This window comes from Seriola dumerili, unplaced genomic scaffold (genome assembly GCF_002260705.1).
Source record: "Seriola dumerili isolate Sdu_G_001 unplaced genomic scaffold, Sdu_1.0 BDQW01000551.1, whole genome shotgun sequence".
In the NCBI taxonomy this organism is placed as follows: Eukaryota; Metazoa; Chordata; class Actinopteri; order Carangiformes; family Carangidae; genus Seriola; species Seriola dumerili.
In genome coordinates, this window is record NW_019174806.1 from 266,405 (window position 1) to 283,827 (window position 17,423).

General features: G+C 40.8%; 1 protein-coding gene across 8 annotated transcripts in view; it reads left to right on the top strand.

Moving 5' to 3' along the window:
* arhgef1 (Rho guanine nucleotide exchange factor 1) overlaps nt 1-17,423 on the top strand; it is a 41,374-nt gene that overhangs the window by 11,607 nt on the left and 12,344 nt on the right. For 3 of the 8 annotated variants that reach the window (XM_022764644.1, XM_022764645.1, XM_022764648.1), the window contains 14 exons: nt 3,818-3,904; nt 4,011-4,124; nt 5,962-6,060; nt 7,529-7,571; nt 7,707-7,812; nt 8,983-9,123; nt 11,530-11,559; nt 12,539-12,650; nt 12,834-12,906; nt 13,151-13,180; nt 13,614-13,814; nt 14,366-14,507; nt 15,669-15,680; nt 16,543-16,707. In XM_022764644.1, the coding sequence (XP_022620365.1) occupies nt 3,818-3,904; nt 4,011-4,124; nt 5,962-6,060; nt 7,529-7,571; nt 7,707-7,812; nt 8,983-9,123; nt 11,530-11,559; nt 12,539-12,650; nt 12,834-12,906; nt 13,151-13,180; nt 13,614-13,814; nt 14,366-14,507; nt 15,669-15,680; nt 16,543-16,707 (1,355 nt within the window). Of the gene's footprint in view, nt 1-3,817; nt 3,905-4,010; nt 4,125-5,961; nt 6,061-7,528; nt 7,572-7,706; nt 7,813-8,982; nt 9,124-11,080; nt 11,446-11,529; nt 11,560-12,538; nt 12,651-12,833; nt 12,907-13,150; nt 13,181-13,613; nt 13,815-14,365; nt 14,508-15,668; nt 15,681-16,542; nt 16,708-17,423 lie in introns of those variants that run through there. The other 5 variants (XM_022764649.1, XM_022764647.1, XM_022764646.1 and 2 more) reach the window with 4 other exon arrangements.

The window sequence follows — 17,423 nt, forward strand, 5'->3', positions numbered from 1 at the left end:
AATCACATAGGAATGGCCCCCTCCCACATACGTGCTGAGTGTTAACCCACACACACACACAAAGGCACGTACGCTTGATGGCTATCATCAGATTGATGCCACCTGACACTTAGTTAGTCCCGGAATGTGATGGGAGGGAGGGGAAAGGGTGAGTGGGGGGCAGCTGCCTACTCTCAGGAGCACCAGAGCTGATCTCTGCACTTCTGGGACATTCTGTTTAAATACTATATACTCATGCCCCCCTCCTCCTCCTCTCAGCTGCGTCTGTATCAGCCAGGAAGGACCCTCATAGTTTGGAGCGTGTGCCCTCTATCATGCACTAATGGAGGTGAAGGGAAGAGGGTCTGGTTACTGTTGAAACTCACAGACTGTCTCCATCTGTTGTCTGAACTGTGCCATATGCTGGAATGCACCACTTGGCTCCTCCTGGGCAGAGGAGGCTCCCACTCCTGCCCCTCTATAATCCTGTGCTCTTTAAATTCAGAGCAGAGCTGACCTTACCTACTTCCATCTGAGTAACCACAATTAGTTTCCCCCCTGCCTACTTCAATTTGTCTCTCAGAGTATCAACATGCATTACAGTTACTCCGATATCATACCAATAACAGGGGACTGGCTTCAGCATCTCCTGTAATGAGGAGGCAGCGACAGTAGCAGCAATGTTTTTAAAAGTCAGCTTTCCTCAAGGTTTTATAAGCATCTTCTGCTTTTGCATCTTGATTTAAGTCTCAAAGTGAGAAGGAAACAGAAAAAAACACCAGATTAAAATAAATTTAGTTGTGGCCCAACTCACTTTATTTAGTTCTGACAGTTCTGACATAAAATTTTAGGATTTTTAATCCAAATCTGAATCTCATCTGTGTCACAGATCCAATAATAGAAGGAGTCTTTTGTTGAGCCCCTTTTAGGAACATTTGTGATTTTGAGCTTTACAGACAAAATTGACTTGACATATGTTTACAGATGACACAGAATAAACAAAGTTGGTGCATCTACAGACAAATTAATCTGACAGATCAATCTTGCTACGTGAGGTTCTAGAGACCAAATTGATGGTTCACATTTAATCCACCACACTGTCAGTGAAAGAAAACAGTGAAAGCATCTTATCTTTCCACCAGGAAATAACTAGAGCTGTTTTTGCAGCAGTTATATCTGTGGTTGTCATGGTGACATAACAACTTCTTCATTGTCTTGGTAAGGTGGCTTTGAAAGTTTCACTTTGGTAAAGTGCTCGGTGGCTGTGTGTGTGTGTGTGTGTGTATATGTGACAGAGGAGGCATGTCTCTGTGAAAGTTTCACTTTGGTAAAGTGCTCGGTGGCTCTGTGTGTGTGTATGTCGATGCTGATGTCCGTTCGTGGCCCTGACGCTCCTGTGTCTCTCTGTTTAGCTAACCCCTCCTACGCATGTTGCTCTAGCACTGGCCTTTCTCAACCCGCAGCCCACTGGAAATGGCCATGAATGAACACATTCTCTCTCTCTCTCCTGACTAACAGTTCTGTTCCTCTCTCTGTCTCTGTACAAGAACTCACCTTGACCTGAAAGTATTTGTCAGCCATCCTGCCCACCACTGTGCACATACAGATACACTGTCCTCAGTCCATAAATCGAATTGTGGTTGTGTACACAGTCGCATTTCCATGTAAACTCTAACCACTAAGTAATTTTGCAATAAATGTGAATGTGTGGTCTGCATAACCACGCACGTGCATAATTAGACATACTGTGTTCACATGTACAAAAACATGCTTTAATTGACTCAACTACCAACTGTGTTCAAATTTATTAGCAAATCTGAATCTATTATTAATTCTGCATATCTAATCAGAATAATTTAGAATTTCATATTGAACATTTTTACATTATTAATTGGGGGACACATCCAAAGAACATAATGAACATGAATCACCTGAGTGTTTTAGAAATGCATAGAAAGGTTGGATGATGTGGATAAAATCTTCTATTGTGGTGTATTTTATTTTATGTTGTCTTGATGAATATCAAAATATAAATAGACACCATATATAGATAAAGTTACCATGGAGGACTATCTGGTTTTGCCTTTTCAAATCTTATCATATATTTGACAAATCAAGTTATTTCATCACATTGATGCACCAATCATGCAAATCTAATATTGCCATAAACTGTCTTGACCAGAAATTAACCCAAAAACCAGAAATATTAAAGGGACAGCTACCATGGTATAGAAAACCTCTGATGGCTGGGATTATTAACTTCTTGCCATATAAAATAATAACAATGAATTTTGTGTCTAGAGCAATGCTCTCAACATTTACAAAGTGCTTTACAATCTAAAAGCAAAAAAGTGCATTACAACATAAAGCCAAAACAGACAATGACAACAGTGCAAAACAAAATAAATCAAGACGGGCTTTTAACACGGATGACTGGATAAAATAAAAGGGAGCTGGATTAACTAAAATCAGGTAAGATATATGATAAGAGAAGTGTTTTAGCTTTGACTAGTATGACGACTCTGCTCATGAGTCTTTACAATAAGTTCCTGATAAAATCTTTAATATGCTCCTTACTGTTTCTCAAGGCTTTTTTCTCTACAGGGACCATTGACACCCTTTTCCTCTCATTACTTTGACTCACCTTACACCTCTTTGGCTCTGTTCTTACATTGCCCTCTGTACTTACTTAGCAGTGGACAATGGTAAATGTACGGTCTAGCTGTTGGTTTTTTTTGATGTGTGTTCATTTGTGTGCGTTTGGGTGTTCCCTGGTGGCGGCGCTGGGTCTGCGGCCTTTAGAGAACTGAATACAAGGGCTATGTGTTGTTTGTGTTTTTTGGGTGTGTATGCGTGCAGGGGAAGTGGTGTGGGGTGTGAAGGGCAGGGATAAATTGGTCACCAACTCCGATGCATTTTTTTTTTCTCCCTCCACTCATGGACTTCAAAGGCAAGGATTGGCATAAATAAACCTTTTAATTTCAGATCAGTCTAGTTACATTTTTAGACCTGGAGGGTTTATGTCATAGCAACTAGATGAGGGTTTTCTTCTGAGTGCATTACTGAACCCAACACTAGTCTGAAAAACAATTTCCAGAGGCAAGATCTGGCCAAACTTTAGAGAGAATTCGCACTGTGTGTTACTCATCGAATCATTTGTTCCCCAGAGTTCAACACCCAAACTAAATTTTTTAGTCTAGCCTCGGGGAAGAGGACTTCAGCACTGCACAGAGGACACCAAGCTTAATAAAATACTTGAGATTATTTAGTTAAAAACCTTTTTAATTGCTTCATTATCAGTTCATTATCAGTGTCCCATTCCCAGAAGCCTCATGATTTATTCCAAGAGAAATTAAGGTTTACTGAACTCAAGTAATGCTTTGTCAGTGGTTTTGGATTATCATAGTTCAAGCCATTATTTAAATAGAATGAAGCAAAGTTAGTTGTCCATGATAAAAGACAAGTGCAGCACTCTTTACCTGTAGCCAAAGCTTATTCCTTTGCCTCTCTTGGCTCATATGAATGGGAGCCTACTTATTTCAAGGACCACAAGCGATATGACACATTAAGGCCGTCTCTCTCTTCACGAAGCCGGATTGCATGCTGGGACGGTTTCCCTCCTTCCGCTTGATGTTATTTTTCAGTGGGAAAGTTCACTTTGTCCAAACCTTAATTTGGCTTTATGTCTGGCTCTGCTCAGCGGGGGCTCAGCATGTCAAAGAGAGATAGCTTACCCATTGAAAGTATAGCACATAATGGTTTGCTAATTGTTTGTTTTCTTCCTCCCTCTCCCCCTCTCTCTCTCTCCCTCCCTCTCTCTCTCTCTCTGTCTCCATAGCAGGGTGTGTTTGGGGCTCAGTGCTCTAACCCAGCCATGAGCATCATTGGGGCTGAGGATGAGGATTTCGAGAATGATCTGAACGATGTGAGTGAATAAAAGAGTGACTCATAGCAGCTGAATGTCATTTTATTATCATCGCCCAATTAAATTTTTTCTTTGCATGTTCTCTCTCATCGTCTCCCTATCGCAGGCGGTGGAAGACCAGTGTGCACTCTTTGACCATATAGATTTGTTGAAAGATCGGCCAACCCACCTGCTGATCTTCATGCAACATGTCTTTTTACAGTTTGACCCTGCTCCCATGGTGAGAACTGCGACGCCTATAATCCAAGTGTTGAGTGCATTTTTATCTGTGTGTGTGTGTGTGTGTGTGTGTGTGTTTAACAGAAAATTAATCAACGATATTTGAATTAAATGTTTTTTTCTGTCAGTTGGCCAGGATAAAATGACAATTTAATATATGATGTTGGGTTCTGGGAATATGAAATATGAAATTTTGATTCATCAAAAAAAAAACTAAGTGGTGGATTAGTTGATAATAAATATAATCATTAGTTGCAGTTGTTGTGTCTGCCTTTAGACAGAAAAGATGCCCATTCCATTTAGTAAGGTCACTCTATAGGTGCTGATGCTGCTCCACTGTATGGAATCGGTGCATTACTACATGAGACAGGTCACAGTCCAAGATGAACGTTTAAAGAGCTGCACGATTGTGGCTAGAATAATAATGAAAATTAATTTGCTCAGGATAGAGATGCTACTTATTTAATTGTTAATGACTGTTCTTCCAAAACACATTTTATTGTTTTTCAACAGCTGAAATTATTACAACCAGGGGTCTGATTTTCTCTGTTGTGGCCTTCATGTTATGAAAACTTGTGATTCACAAAGTGAGATGTGGGAATGTGGCAGCTCCACTGGTCAACAGAGTCTGTTAGGGCTGTCAGGGTGAGCAAGATGAGCACCATCTTAAGGAGTCCCAGGGTAACCAAAGCAGCTAAATGGAGAACAAGTAGTTCCAGTATATACAGGTTTTCTGTATATTGACAAAGCTTTGCCCTCAGCCAACTTTCAACTAATCATCCTCAAATCAAATACCTGTGATCAGACAAGTGATTTACCTGTGAGAGAGAGTGTGTGATTTTATGTTAATTAGACTCCACTCTGAATTCAAAGTCATTGCACCTGATTGACTTAATTAATTATGAAAGCAAAATCATAACTCATATACCCTGTGAGCTTTCACCAATTTCTTTTTTAGACAAGAGTTTACATTTCAAGGCTTGACAGTGTTATAAAGCATGCCTGTCCTTTCCCCTTTGTTCCGCATGCAGACATTGTGACCTACCCCAGGTACAATTACACCTCCCATAGCCATGACACCCTCCCTCCCTCCCTCACCCTCTCCCTTGTTCTCCTTTTTCCTCACATTTGTCCATGTGGAGAATAGAAGTTGGCCACAGCATTAGAGTGTTTACTGTGTAGGGTTTACACAAACAGTAGTGTCTGTGTTGTTGAGTTAATGGCTGCTTGCTTAGTCTGCTGGTTTCTGTTTTGGTGTGTGCCCAAGGTCCCACATAGAAAACAATTATTATAGTGTTTAAAATATAGAGATTGAGGCCTTTGCATTATGTCATTAGGATTACAATCCAGTTAGTCTCTGTGATTTGGCGATTTATGTCAGCACCTTGACTTCTACGTGCATAGGTAAAATTGACAGAAATTAGTTTTTATGTATCAAAATGATGTCATTATGTTGACAGGTGTCCTTATTATTTTATCCACCTCATTCAAATCAATGATGGTTGGCTTAGCAACAGATACACCTCTTTGTGTGATGCAATACAGTTCAACAGCAGCACAAATCTCAGCCTCCAAAATGATCATAGAGTTGAATCAACACCTGTTTAATACAGTTTTAACACAAACTGAACATTATAACCCTCATGAAGGTGGGAGTTACTGTAGAACTGTCATTGTGCACGGCATTAATTTTAGCCTAGTCTTCCTAATCCTCCTTCCTAAACTGACAAGTGAGTGTATAGCGATCTCAAATATTCAGGTAATTGTGGAAGCAGCGTGGAAAAGCTATTGAAATTCATCAGCACTCACTGATCTTCTGTCTGCCTCTCTTCTCTCAGCTGTGTTACCTCCATGCTGACCTCTTCAGGACCCTCAGTGCCAAAGAGACCAAGAAGCAATTTGTGGAGTTCTACAACACCTTCTTGGACAAGGGTGCAGTAAGTAGCACACTGCACTGAACTTCCTGCAAGATCTTGTCTACATGCAAATTTGAAATAGTCAGTAACCTAAATGTCACAAAACTGGCCCAAAAACAGTGACAAAAAAGGGAAGCATGCATGAATAAAGTTTAAACACATTAAATGTATTGTAAACCTACGGTAAATAAAAATAGCTATGTTAATCAGGAGTGTGCAGGGACATCACACTGATAACGAGACAAATGCAGTATCTTATTAGATATATATCAATTTGTGAATGAATGCTTTATCTAGATGCTTTAAGAGATGAAGTGACATGCGATGAACAATTCCTCTTTAAAGAAGCACAGTTGGCCTCTTGAGATATGTTTCCATTTTTTTAGACAGTGTTTGAACTCAGGTCATTTCAGCTCCTTTTTGAGTAGGATGCAACAATTTCTGTCAGTGAAGACCTCCACTGCACTGTTTGGACTCATTACTTTATAGTGATGACCCTAGCAGATGTTGCAGATGCTTTATGACTTCACATATCAAATTATGTTTGCATGGTTTTCTGCTTTGAAACTCATCCAATGCTCCTATAATGATTGACTTTTGGATGAATTCGGTCTTTAGACTGTCTATTGAAGCCCATTGCTTTCAGTTTTTTTTTTCTTTGTTGTGCTTGGTGATACATATTAGATAAAAATCAGTTTAGAAAAATATAGCAGCCTTTGCAATATGGATGTTATGTTTTTCTCATAGTGTTGTATCAATAGGAATTTGATATAATCAGCTGTAGTCTCTAAGTTGGACTCAGGGGAGACGAGTACATTGTGTGCACATGGTTTGCATGTGAGGGCACGGCTGTGTGTCGTCAGTCTGTAGTCTGTGTCTCTGCAGCACCTTTCACTGTCCGTCTTTTTCTGTCACTTCTCCTGGCACACCTGGTCTCTGTCACTTCTTTGTTATATTTCTTCCTCAAAGCTCATGCACTGTGCATGTCTGTCAGCTCAGCTGGCTTGTGCTGCACTCCCTCCCTCCCAGCCTGTCTGTCCGACCCCACAGCTTCCTGTGAGGATCGTGGGAAAGCCCTTTAGGACGAATCATCCTCTCTTAGCCCCTCTTTTTTTAAACCCTATCTCCTGTAAACCCTTTGACTTAAAGTTGGCCCGTGTGGTTATTTTCATGTCAGTGACGGTGCAATGTATCTTCCATTTGGAATATCTGTTTTTTCTCTTGGTGGCGTCTTTTTTATTTATAGTGTTCAAATGACCCCTTGTGGTGATATTTAGCTACTGCATCACTTCACTTGGTTCCCTATCGGTTTATGCCACAATGTTTTTCCTTGGGTTCACAAAAAAAGGAAACTATACATATAGAGAAAAACAAAGAATAGATGCAGTAACTCTCAGTCATAAATCCTTTATACCTTACATATGCTTTAAATAAATAATTTTCTTATACCTGTCACTGCACCTATTTTCTTTTTTGCTCCAAATTACAGATTCTCAGAGTGACAGTACCATACAATGTGTCCTCTGAGTTGGGTAAGTTATTTTCCTGTGGTATATTTAGTTAAAGTCATACCATATTCTTTATCGTTTATGGACACCGCAACCCAGCTCGGTTTCTCATTGTCTGTATCACTACCTCTGACTTACTCGCTGTCCACATTCTCTAAGACCGAACCCGTCCAGATCTGCTCCCTGAGGAAACCCAAAGACGCTTTGCCCAGGATGTTCAGTTCATGCAGGCTTCTGAAGTGGCCAAACAGCTGGAGGACTTCAGGTAAGAAGCCTCCAACCTGAACTCAACTCAGCCCGTCTAGCATAGTCTTTATTATACCCCAGACTTTCATTATGTAGCTCCACAATATTCAGCTCAGGCCATGATCACTGCAGTCTTCTTTGGGAACAATTGTTGACATGTGCTGAAGGACCTTATGCTCCTAGCTATGATTTAAAAAATAAGCATATTATAGCATATTATGTACTGTATGTATGCCTGGAGAGACTAGGTGTTGCAGTTATCTTTCATGCTTCTCAGCACAACTGATTTGGCTGATTTGAACATTTTTCAGATTTTTTTTTTTCAAATTTTAATTGTGGTTAACACAAGAAAACTTGAACATGAACAGTTAACATGACTTCTGACAGTTTTGCAAAGCAGTAAAGCAGTTCAGTATTTTTTAGTTTTATTTCTTAATTTCAAGGCAAGGAGAGAGAGAGAGAGAGAGAGAGAGAGAGAGAGAGAGAGTTAAAACTTGTATTAGAGGAGGAATCCACCCCAGAGAAAGCTACCTTTGAATGTTCATATTTGAGACATAAACATGATTTATGACATTATAAAAGGCATTGCTTCATCCAAACGGCAGTAAGAACCTGCAGGCTCCCCACCTGTGTTCACTGTGTGCAAAAAAAGGTGCCTCAAATGCAGATTCTGTCACCTTTATAACATCTGTTAAAATCTAAGTGCTAAGCTGCTGCAAGCAACTATTACTCAAGCCTTCCTTTGAGAAAAGGTCATCCTGATCTCTCACTATCTTTTTCAGCGCTTTGTCGCCGTGATGCTAAGGCTTAGGTTAGTTATTTAACCTTTTAGATAGGCTGCCTTGGATTTAGATGAACACAGGCAGAACATTCATGAGGAATCTTTTCAGAAAATCAAACCTGAGAAGACACAAATAAGCAAATATGGAGAGGATGGTGAGAATGTGTTGACTTCCTAAATTAAAAGGCTTTCTGTTGAGTAGCCACTCTCAAGGGACCTGGATCAGTTATGAAAAGTCATATTTAAGGGATGTTAATGCACTGAGCAGCCCTCCTCAACTACATTATGTGTCTGCTCACTGAATTGGGAAAACATGCATCAATATACTGTGTCAATTCTCTGCTCTCCGTATTATGTTTGACAAGTGTGCCAAACTGCTGCTGCCTCCTCCGGCTTTGTCTCGCACAGGCAGAAGAGGAAGATGGGTATGACCCCCAATGAGGCTGAGCTGGTCGACGTGGAGAGCCACTATTCCACCGACCGCATCCCGGTGGAGATGAAGGAGAAGTCTGTGGCCGAGAACCTGCTGGACAAAATGTCTGAGACACAGTGAGTGTTCGTCCCTGCTTCTTATGGCAGTGTTAGGAAGAGTTTATGTGGCTGTGCTGTTTTCAAAGGCTTGGATTAGCACTGTTGAAAAAACAGTACAAAACAATCTGGTTCTCAAAGGTGCCATGAGGCATTTCAGTAAGAACAGTGCTCACTTGTTACAACTCTGTAGCACTTGCTGCTAATAGTGAGATTGAAAACTTTAAATTTGTAGAAACCTGATAATCCATGCAGCAATTTAAATCAGTTCAATTTGGATTTTAGGTAAATTTTAGATGACTGTAGCACGTAAGGTTAAATCTTTTGTTCCCAATTGCAAAGACAAAACAGCTTGAATTCACTACAGATTTGATTTGGGCCTCAAATTGGCTCCCAGCCACAGCAACTGGTATGATAGTAACTGGAGTAGTTTATTATATCTAACATGATTTCTCAGACATTAAAATTGATATAATTAAAATGGACATTACATAAACCTATAGTATAATGAAATCATCCAGGACTGAGCGATATTTGGCCCTTTTCATCCAGAGAGTTTCTGTTTCTGTGCCACCAGAGGACCTAGGAACTAGAAAGTACCTTTTGTGTGTTCCTGTTTGCGTTTCCTTCGCCCCTGAAGAATTGTGAACATCAGTTAAATTTGACGGATGACTGAAAAAAAACCCAAATAAATTGCAATTCTCACACAGAAGAAAACAACAACACAGCTGTCGGGAAGATATTATTAAAAGAAAACTCTCAAACAGTAATTGGACAGTGGGGAAAATAGTCTTCTCTCTATTACCTGCTGCTCTATGCTTTACGCTGGGAACATGACTGGTCTGTCAAAGCAGTTTAAAATCAGATCTGTTCCCTCTGAAGCTGGCACTTCACTTTCTACAAAGCTCTACAGAAGGCATAGTCAACTTCAGCCGTGCACATAACCCATTCAATACAAAGCCCAGCGACAAATACAGCGGGAGATGGAGAAAACCAGGCTCACTGGACTAGAGAACTGAAGTGATTGGAAGAGAGCACAATAGAGCAAGAAGGAAATGAGGAGACAGAGAGGAAAAGATGGAGTCAGCAGTGCCACGCTGGCAGGAAGGCTCTCCCGTGGCATTTTGCCAACCGGAGGAAGGGGGGTGGTGGTGGTGGTGGTGGAGGGGTTACACATCGGAAGAGAGAAGGGGAGAGAGAGGGCCAGAGGGTTATCGATGCTCCCACCCTGGACACGGTTAAAGAAAGAAAGAAAGAAAGAGATCTAGGGGGAAAGTTAATCTATCCTTGACCCCGTGGCCAACTACAATGTGGGATCCTCTACAAGAGGCGAGTCAAACAGAGAGGGAGAGGAGGCCAGGGAGAGGGCAGAAGACTGTCTAACTTCATCTTGTCAGAAGAGGAAAAAAAAGTGAACAACAGAAATGAAAGGAGATGTGCTGTGCACAAGCAGCACTCATCCTGTGGATAAAACCACGCTGTCAGTGGAGAGGACTCAAAAAGCCTGCAAAGCAGTCTGTATCAAAGACATGATAATTCAGTTTTTGACTCTCTCAGTTACTCTCACACAGTTGTATCTCTATCTCTGATGCACAGATGCTTCATTCAGTTTGCTCTATTCATTCCCCCTGACAATCATCTCTCTATTCCCCTCACTCCTACGTTCTCCCACACTCTTGTACCCAGTAACCCCCACACACACACACACACACCCCCTTCCTCACTAGACCACAACACAGTGACCTCACCCCCATCTGCTTCTCATTGGTCTTTCTGTTGATGAGAACAAGGCAACCACACCATTTCATTGGATTATGCAGGGAAATCCACGGGGAAACCCCTCCCACCCTTTATGTTCATAGCAAAACATGAGTGTCCAATTTCCACAGTCTTGCCTGCATGTTGCATCAGACAAAAACATGGTTAAATAGACATTTCCGCTGCGTTGGAGCATTTTTTGAGTTTGGATTTCCTTTGCAGACGGCTTGCTGGAGAGACACACCAGAGCAGAAAAAAGTTTTAGACAGACTGGAGGCAATAGTTTGAATTATTTTCAAATCTTCAAGAGTTGCAAGTTTGATTTTTAAATAGTTTGAACAGACAGAGGTGCAGCTTTTGATGCATCTCTCACTTTTTTGATCTTTTTTTTTATTTTTTTTTATTTTCTCTTTTCTTTGCAAATTTTAGAATATGTTCCATAGCATCTATTCTGAACACAATCACATTACAGTCAGCTTTAAGTTGGATCAGGAAAAGCTTAGCCACTTCAGATTCCACCGGCCCAAAACACAGTTGATAATCAGTCGAGCAAGAGAGAGGAAAAATGCTACTTAAAAAGAAGAGGTGAGCTTGATGCTGCAAGATAACACTTCTTTTTTTCCTCTGCAGGAATAACATCACTGACATTTGTCTTTTTTTTTTCTTCAGACCAACAATTGTCTCGGACGAGGAAAAATGGTGAGTTAAGTTTTTTATTTTATTTTTTTTTAAATGAAGAGAATATTATATAGAATATTTGCATTAATGTTATATCTGTGCACATGAGCTCATTTAGTCTTTGCATGCTCTCTCTAAGCCTGGGTGTGGTCACACCACAACATTTTTTGCATTCTGGTTTAAGTGCATTAAATACTCATTACAACATTTCTTTCCATTGAGTTGCACAAGAGACACTCAAGTTATCAGCTTCGGACTTTTTTCAAAAATTGTCAATCCCCTCCTTAATGGTGTCTTGTCAAGTGACTGAGATGCATTCTCAAATTTTCTATTTCTTGGTTAATAAGTTGCACATGAATTATTAAACCATGCTTTAGTTTTTTTATGCTTTTTTCTCAAGAGTTCTGATCCTCTGCAATTCAACTTCTTTATGTTGAATTGACAGTTTCTTCATACAGTACGCTCTGTAAAACTGTGCCGTGATTGGTCATGAGAGACACTTGTACTTTTGTTGTGTGCACTCCCCAGAGGCTCCTCCCTTAGTCCCTTTTTTACACCCAACTCCTCTTATTTCTCCTCAGCTCCTCCTTTATCTCTTTGTGTTATATTGTTCTCTCCTCCCCACTCTTTTCAACTCCTCCTCCTCCTCCCTTTCTGGACATCTTCAAGTCTCCACCTTGCTCTTCCCCTCCCTGCATCTGTTAGTCCTCCTTTTAATCCTCACATTTTTCCCTCATCTGCACTATCCATTTTGTCAAAAGTCTCTCAGCATTGCCATCAGTGACACCAGAGACTATTGCAGAATTTCTGCCCTTTATTGCAGCCTTTTAATGTGAAATATACAAAGGATAGTAATCAAAGAAGTTTATTTTTATTCCAGCATTACCAGGAATTGAATCTTTATTTATCCTGAATAAATCTTTCAAATCAGAACGTTTGCAAATGCATTATAATGCAACAAACAGTATTAATTAACTCACTACTCTACCTTTTACCGTAGCCAATCCATCTTTTCAGCGGTCGCCTTCTACATGAAGCACCTTGGGGTTAAAACCAGGGCAGTTGACAGTAAGAAGTCCAGAGGAGGTTTCTTCAGGAGACAACTGGTAAAGGTAAACATGCCTTTTCCTGTCAGAGAAACCCAATGAATAAATAAAACACTAATCTGACAGGTCAACAAATGCACTGCACTGTCATCATTAAACCTTTATGGAGTAGCATTTGTAGTTTTGCAGCCCTTACATGTCTTTTTGATTTGACCTTCTTTCTTACTCCCTATCTGTGTTATGTTCCAGAATAAGAAAGATGAATCCACGAAGGCCAAGCCCAGAGGGGTGTTTCCTGGCATTAGCTGGATCGCAGGCAGCAGTATGTATTTACTTTTGTGTCTCAGCAAACATCACATATGAGCCCTACCACGTTGTTATTTTTTGTCCATTTCTGACTGATTTCTGAATGATTGTGAAAGTATTGAAATCTCTAAATGTACATATGATGTAAATATTTGTTATTATATATTATAGTAACATTTAAAATAACTATTTGTAGTGTCTTTATATTTTGATATACTGGATATGAGAACATGTTGTCCTGCCCTTCTTTCCTGTTACAGCTGAGGTCAAACCTAAAATGGAGGCTGAAGGTACAAGTCGTCTAGAGTTCCCACCCCCTCTTTTATCTGTAGAATGGTTACATCCTTACTAATCAACCCATAAGCATGTCTGCATGTTCCAAGTCAAACTGGGAGGGGATGTGGGTGGGGCATTGTTTAGTTGATGCTATGTTTCAGGGTGGGTGTTAGAAGAATTAGTCATACTATATAGTGTGTTAATCACCGGAAAGCCTCACACTTTGCACACTTGTCTCACACACAGAATTGTGGATGTTCTCTCATACCAAACTAACCCTTTAATTTTCTGCAGAGGCCCTGATTGCACCATACTCATCTTGTCTGTTTGTTTGTCTCACAACAACTCTGTCCTTTTTTTACTGACCGAAATGCTTTTGTTTTTCTGCGTCTGCATTGCCTGTAGTTCAGGTCTTCTAAACTCATCGTGTTCTTTCCTCCTCCTCAGTGGAAAAGGAGAAAGTGACTCAGGAGCGTAAGGGTCCAGCTCCCAGCAGAGGCTCCTTGACCGACCCTGCAGCCCTTTCCCTACCCAGCAGGAAGTCTGGTTCCAGCGGAGGCCCCGCCTCCCTACCTGGCCTAGAGGTCACTGATGGCTCAGGCAACAACATCAGCGCCACCAACAGCCCCGAGTCTTCACACAGTGATGGTAAGCCTGCTCATCTGCGTAGTATGAAGCCTGGAGTGGGCCACTTTTAGTTTCTAATTATAACCAGTTGATAAACTGACGGAGATTAATATTACATTTTGACAGCAGTTCCTGTTACTTGTCTGTGAGCAGGACTTAATTTACTCTTCAGCAGGGACAGAGCTTAACAATTTCAAATGAAAGAGAATAGTCTTTAAAATGAAGCGAAATTTAAATGAAATAAATAAATAAACACAATGCAAACTGTAAATGCTAAAGCAGGAGAAATTAAATTAAAACATATATTATTGTAGTAATATCTTACAGTTCTATAAATAGTATATCACTATGTGTTATCAGCATTTGAAGTTTGAAAGAAAATTAGCATTTGTTTGCTTGTGTAAAATGATATACTTTACTCACATGTAAATAGATAAACTTTATGTATCCATTATAATTGATATGCAATTGTTAATTTACAGGATGAAAGCACCAATTAAGTCTTTCAACATAAAAAAATGGTGGCATATAACACCTCATTTGTTCTCTTGCCTCCTTTTCTAATCTTCCAGGCCTCTCGAGCAATCGCTTAGAGCCTTCGACCGTGTCAGATGGGGGCGATGTGTCTCCTGTCGTGCTGGCCGGTGCGCTGACCATTGGGGAGCCCGCCTCCCCCAACGACACTCCCACAGAGGAGAACCCGGAGAAAGACAGGTGAGGAGGTTGGAGATGGTAATAAAGAAAGTAGCATCTAGGAAGTGAGATCATAACTGCAGTGCGGTGACTCAGTAAGAGAGTATAAGCAATTACAGGATTATAGATTGTAATAAGATTATGATTAGATTGAAATGGAGGTCTCCAGCGTAAAGACTGTATAGAGCCAACAACCAGGGGAAAACGGGCAGAGGCTAAATGTGTCTGAAGTGCTCAGGCTGAGGGAGCGTGGTAAAACTCCTGCTGCAGTCTGTCCCTGCTGTGTGCTAGCTTTTGTCATGCTGCCCGTTGCTCGCTAGCTAACAGAGCCTGCAGTTTTGAGAAGGATCCTCAACAGGTGAACTCGGACCCAGTCTTCCCTTCCTGCCCTTTGTCTCCCCTCTCCCTCATGGCCTCATTCCCTCCTTTTTCTCCCCCACAATGGCACGTGTGCTCTCTTCCTAATATCATCCTGTCCTATTTGTCTTCTTCAGTGTGTGTCCTGTTGTGCATCTCCTAATGTTTACTACAGAGTTTAATTTCTGTTTTTGTTGCATATAGACATTGTTTTTTTCTATTGGATTCAGGTACATCTTTGCAATACACTGGTGATTTCTTCTAGGCTTGAGACATTTGTAGTTGTTACGGTTATATAGCACTGATTATAGATGAGCCTTTCCATGTTGAAGCTTTCTTCCCAGTAAGCAGGTTTGGGTTTTAAATCAGACATTTTAGCCATCATTAAAAAAAATGCTAATATCTTGTCTAAAGCTTTAAAAAATGTGAACATTAGCAGCTTTGCCTTGTAGCTAATCTTGTGTGCTTCTAAATCTTGTAAACCACTGTGCGGTTATTTAGTAATATAGTCAAAAGTGAAATATATTTTTAGTTTATTAATTCATAGTTCATTTTTGCTGCTCGTCCCTTGTGCTTTTCTAGGTGTCTGTGTCTATTGTGGCCAGGGCCCGTCCTTTGTCCTGCTTGTCTCCACAGTGTGTGCGGTTACATGTTGTGCCAGGGGCTTTGGCATCGTATTTGGCATGATACTCCATGACAGTGGTTTAAACATTTGTCTAGAATATTGTGTTGGGGTGTGCATTTGCATGTTGTGGTTGTTTCTGTGGCTCACAATAGTTGTGTAAAGGTGGGTGTGTAACTATGTGGTGTCCCGTGTTTTTACAGACGGAAGACAAGGTGGGTCTCAGCGCCTTGACAGAGTCATGGACATGCTTCAGGCCTTATACTGATCACATATCACACACATGTACAAACACAAAACGCCACACTCCAATGCATACAGACCACACATTGAGCCCTGCACTCCTTTACTGATACATAACACAAACAGACTACATGGCTAAGTATTTTAATGTGCTTGTGAAGGAGTTAGAATTAGCTTGATTGTTGAGATCAGTTGGATTATTTGTAGTGGATGTGTATGCACGTTGTGTGAAGTTGGAGAACTGTTGAGATGATAAATGACTATTCAAGTTTCCTAACTAAAAACATTTGGCACAAACAGTACTCTGTGTAGAAGCAATGCATGGCTACTCTCTTAACATACTGTACTAGATTTGCTCCCAGTAATGTCTACAGTATATGAAGCATACTCTAAACATTTCATTGTCTAACAAATATATGCATGTCACATGTCATGCATATTTAAATGTGACTCATTTTCTCTCTTTCTCTCTTTTGTTGATGTCACTTTTTTCCATTTCCTTTTTGGACAACTACTTTTTTTATTTTGCATAAATCCTCTACTAATGTACCTCAACTTATTTATCCTCCTCACCGACTACATATGACTGGGATACTTTCTTTTCTACTGTCCTTCCCATCAACAACGTTTTTTATTTTCACTGCCTTTGGGCATCTCTTTGTTTCCTCCTTCCACACTGCATCCTTCCTTTGGCCTCTTTTCTTTTTTTATCCATCTGTCCTTTATTGCATTTGTTCCCTCCTTCTTTTTCTATCCCAAATACTCCTTCCCTTTATTCTTTCTTCTATCTTTTCTCCTCCCTCCCCCATCCTCTCCCACCTTCCCTCCCTACAGTAGGAAAGTGATTCGTAGCGAGAGTGCTCGCGTGGACCGGCACTCATCTCGTCGCCGTGGCTCTTCCAGGGCCAAACAGTCCCGCTCCCGTAGTGATGTGGACCTCCAGCCGCTTTCTACCACGACAACATCACCTGCCCCGCTCACCCCCCAGCACCTCCATCCGTAAGATGGACAAACCTCTTCTTAAAGCCTCTGGCTGGAGAGGTGCACAACAGGGACAGACAGGATGCCAAAAACTGAAAGACGATACAGAGCCGGTGCAGCAGTCCTGAAATAACCAGAAAGCAGTTAAACAAAATGATTAGCAATAAAGAGCTTATTACTGATGGATCAAATGTACCTGGCTCATTCAGAACTATTGTATAGATCACCTTGGAGGCATATTTAAATTGGTCTTGGAGTGGCAGTTAATGAAGATAAGTACAATTTATTTCTAAAGGGCACGCGTCTGTTGTCTCCTGTGAAATGAATCAATCTGGCTGACAGGTTTACTGACTCACTATTGACTGCTGTGACCGACAGGGAGTGAGTAACAACACTCTCATTCTCAGTGCGGGTTCAGACACTTAGCTCTTTAGGGGAATGACTATTGAGTAAGGTCAATATGGAGCATTTGGTAAACATGAAGTGCAGCCCATTATAAAGGGTTTACTTGCTGTTAGTTGACTGTAAATGTCAGGACTCAGAGGGGAACAGTAAAGGATCCCGATTAACCACAGTGAAGTTGTATGTTATTGTATGATTCTATGGCAGCTGCTTTATAAAAATCCTTAGAGTGACAGCTCCTGTCATCATGGAGGTCCAGTGGAGGAGCTGGTTGTGTGCAAATAAAGCCCAACAGCGGTAAAGCACCAAGGCTGGAAAAAGAGGAAAAATGA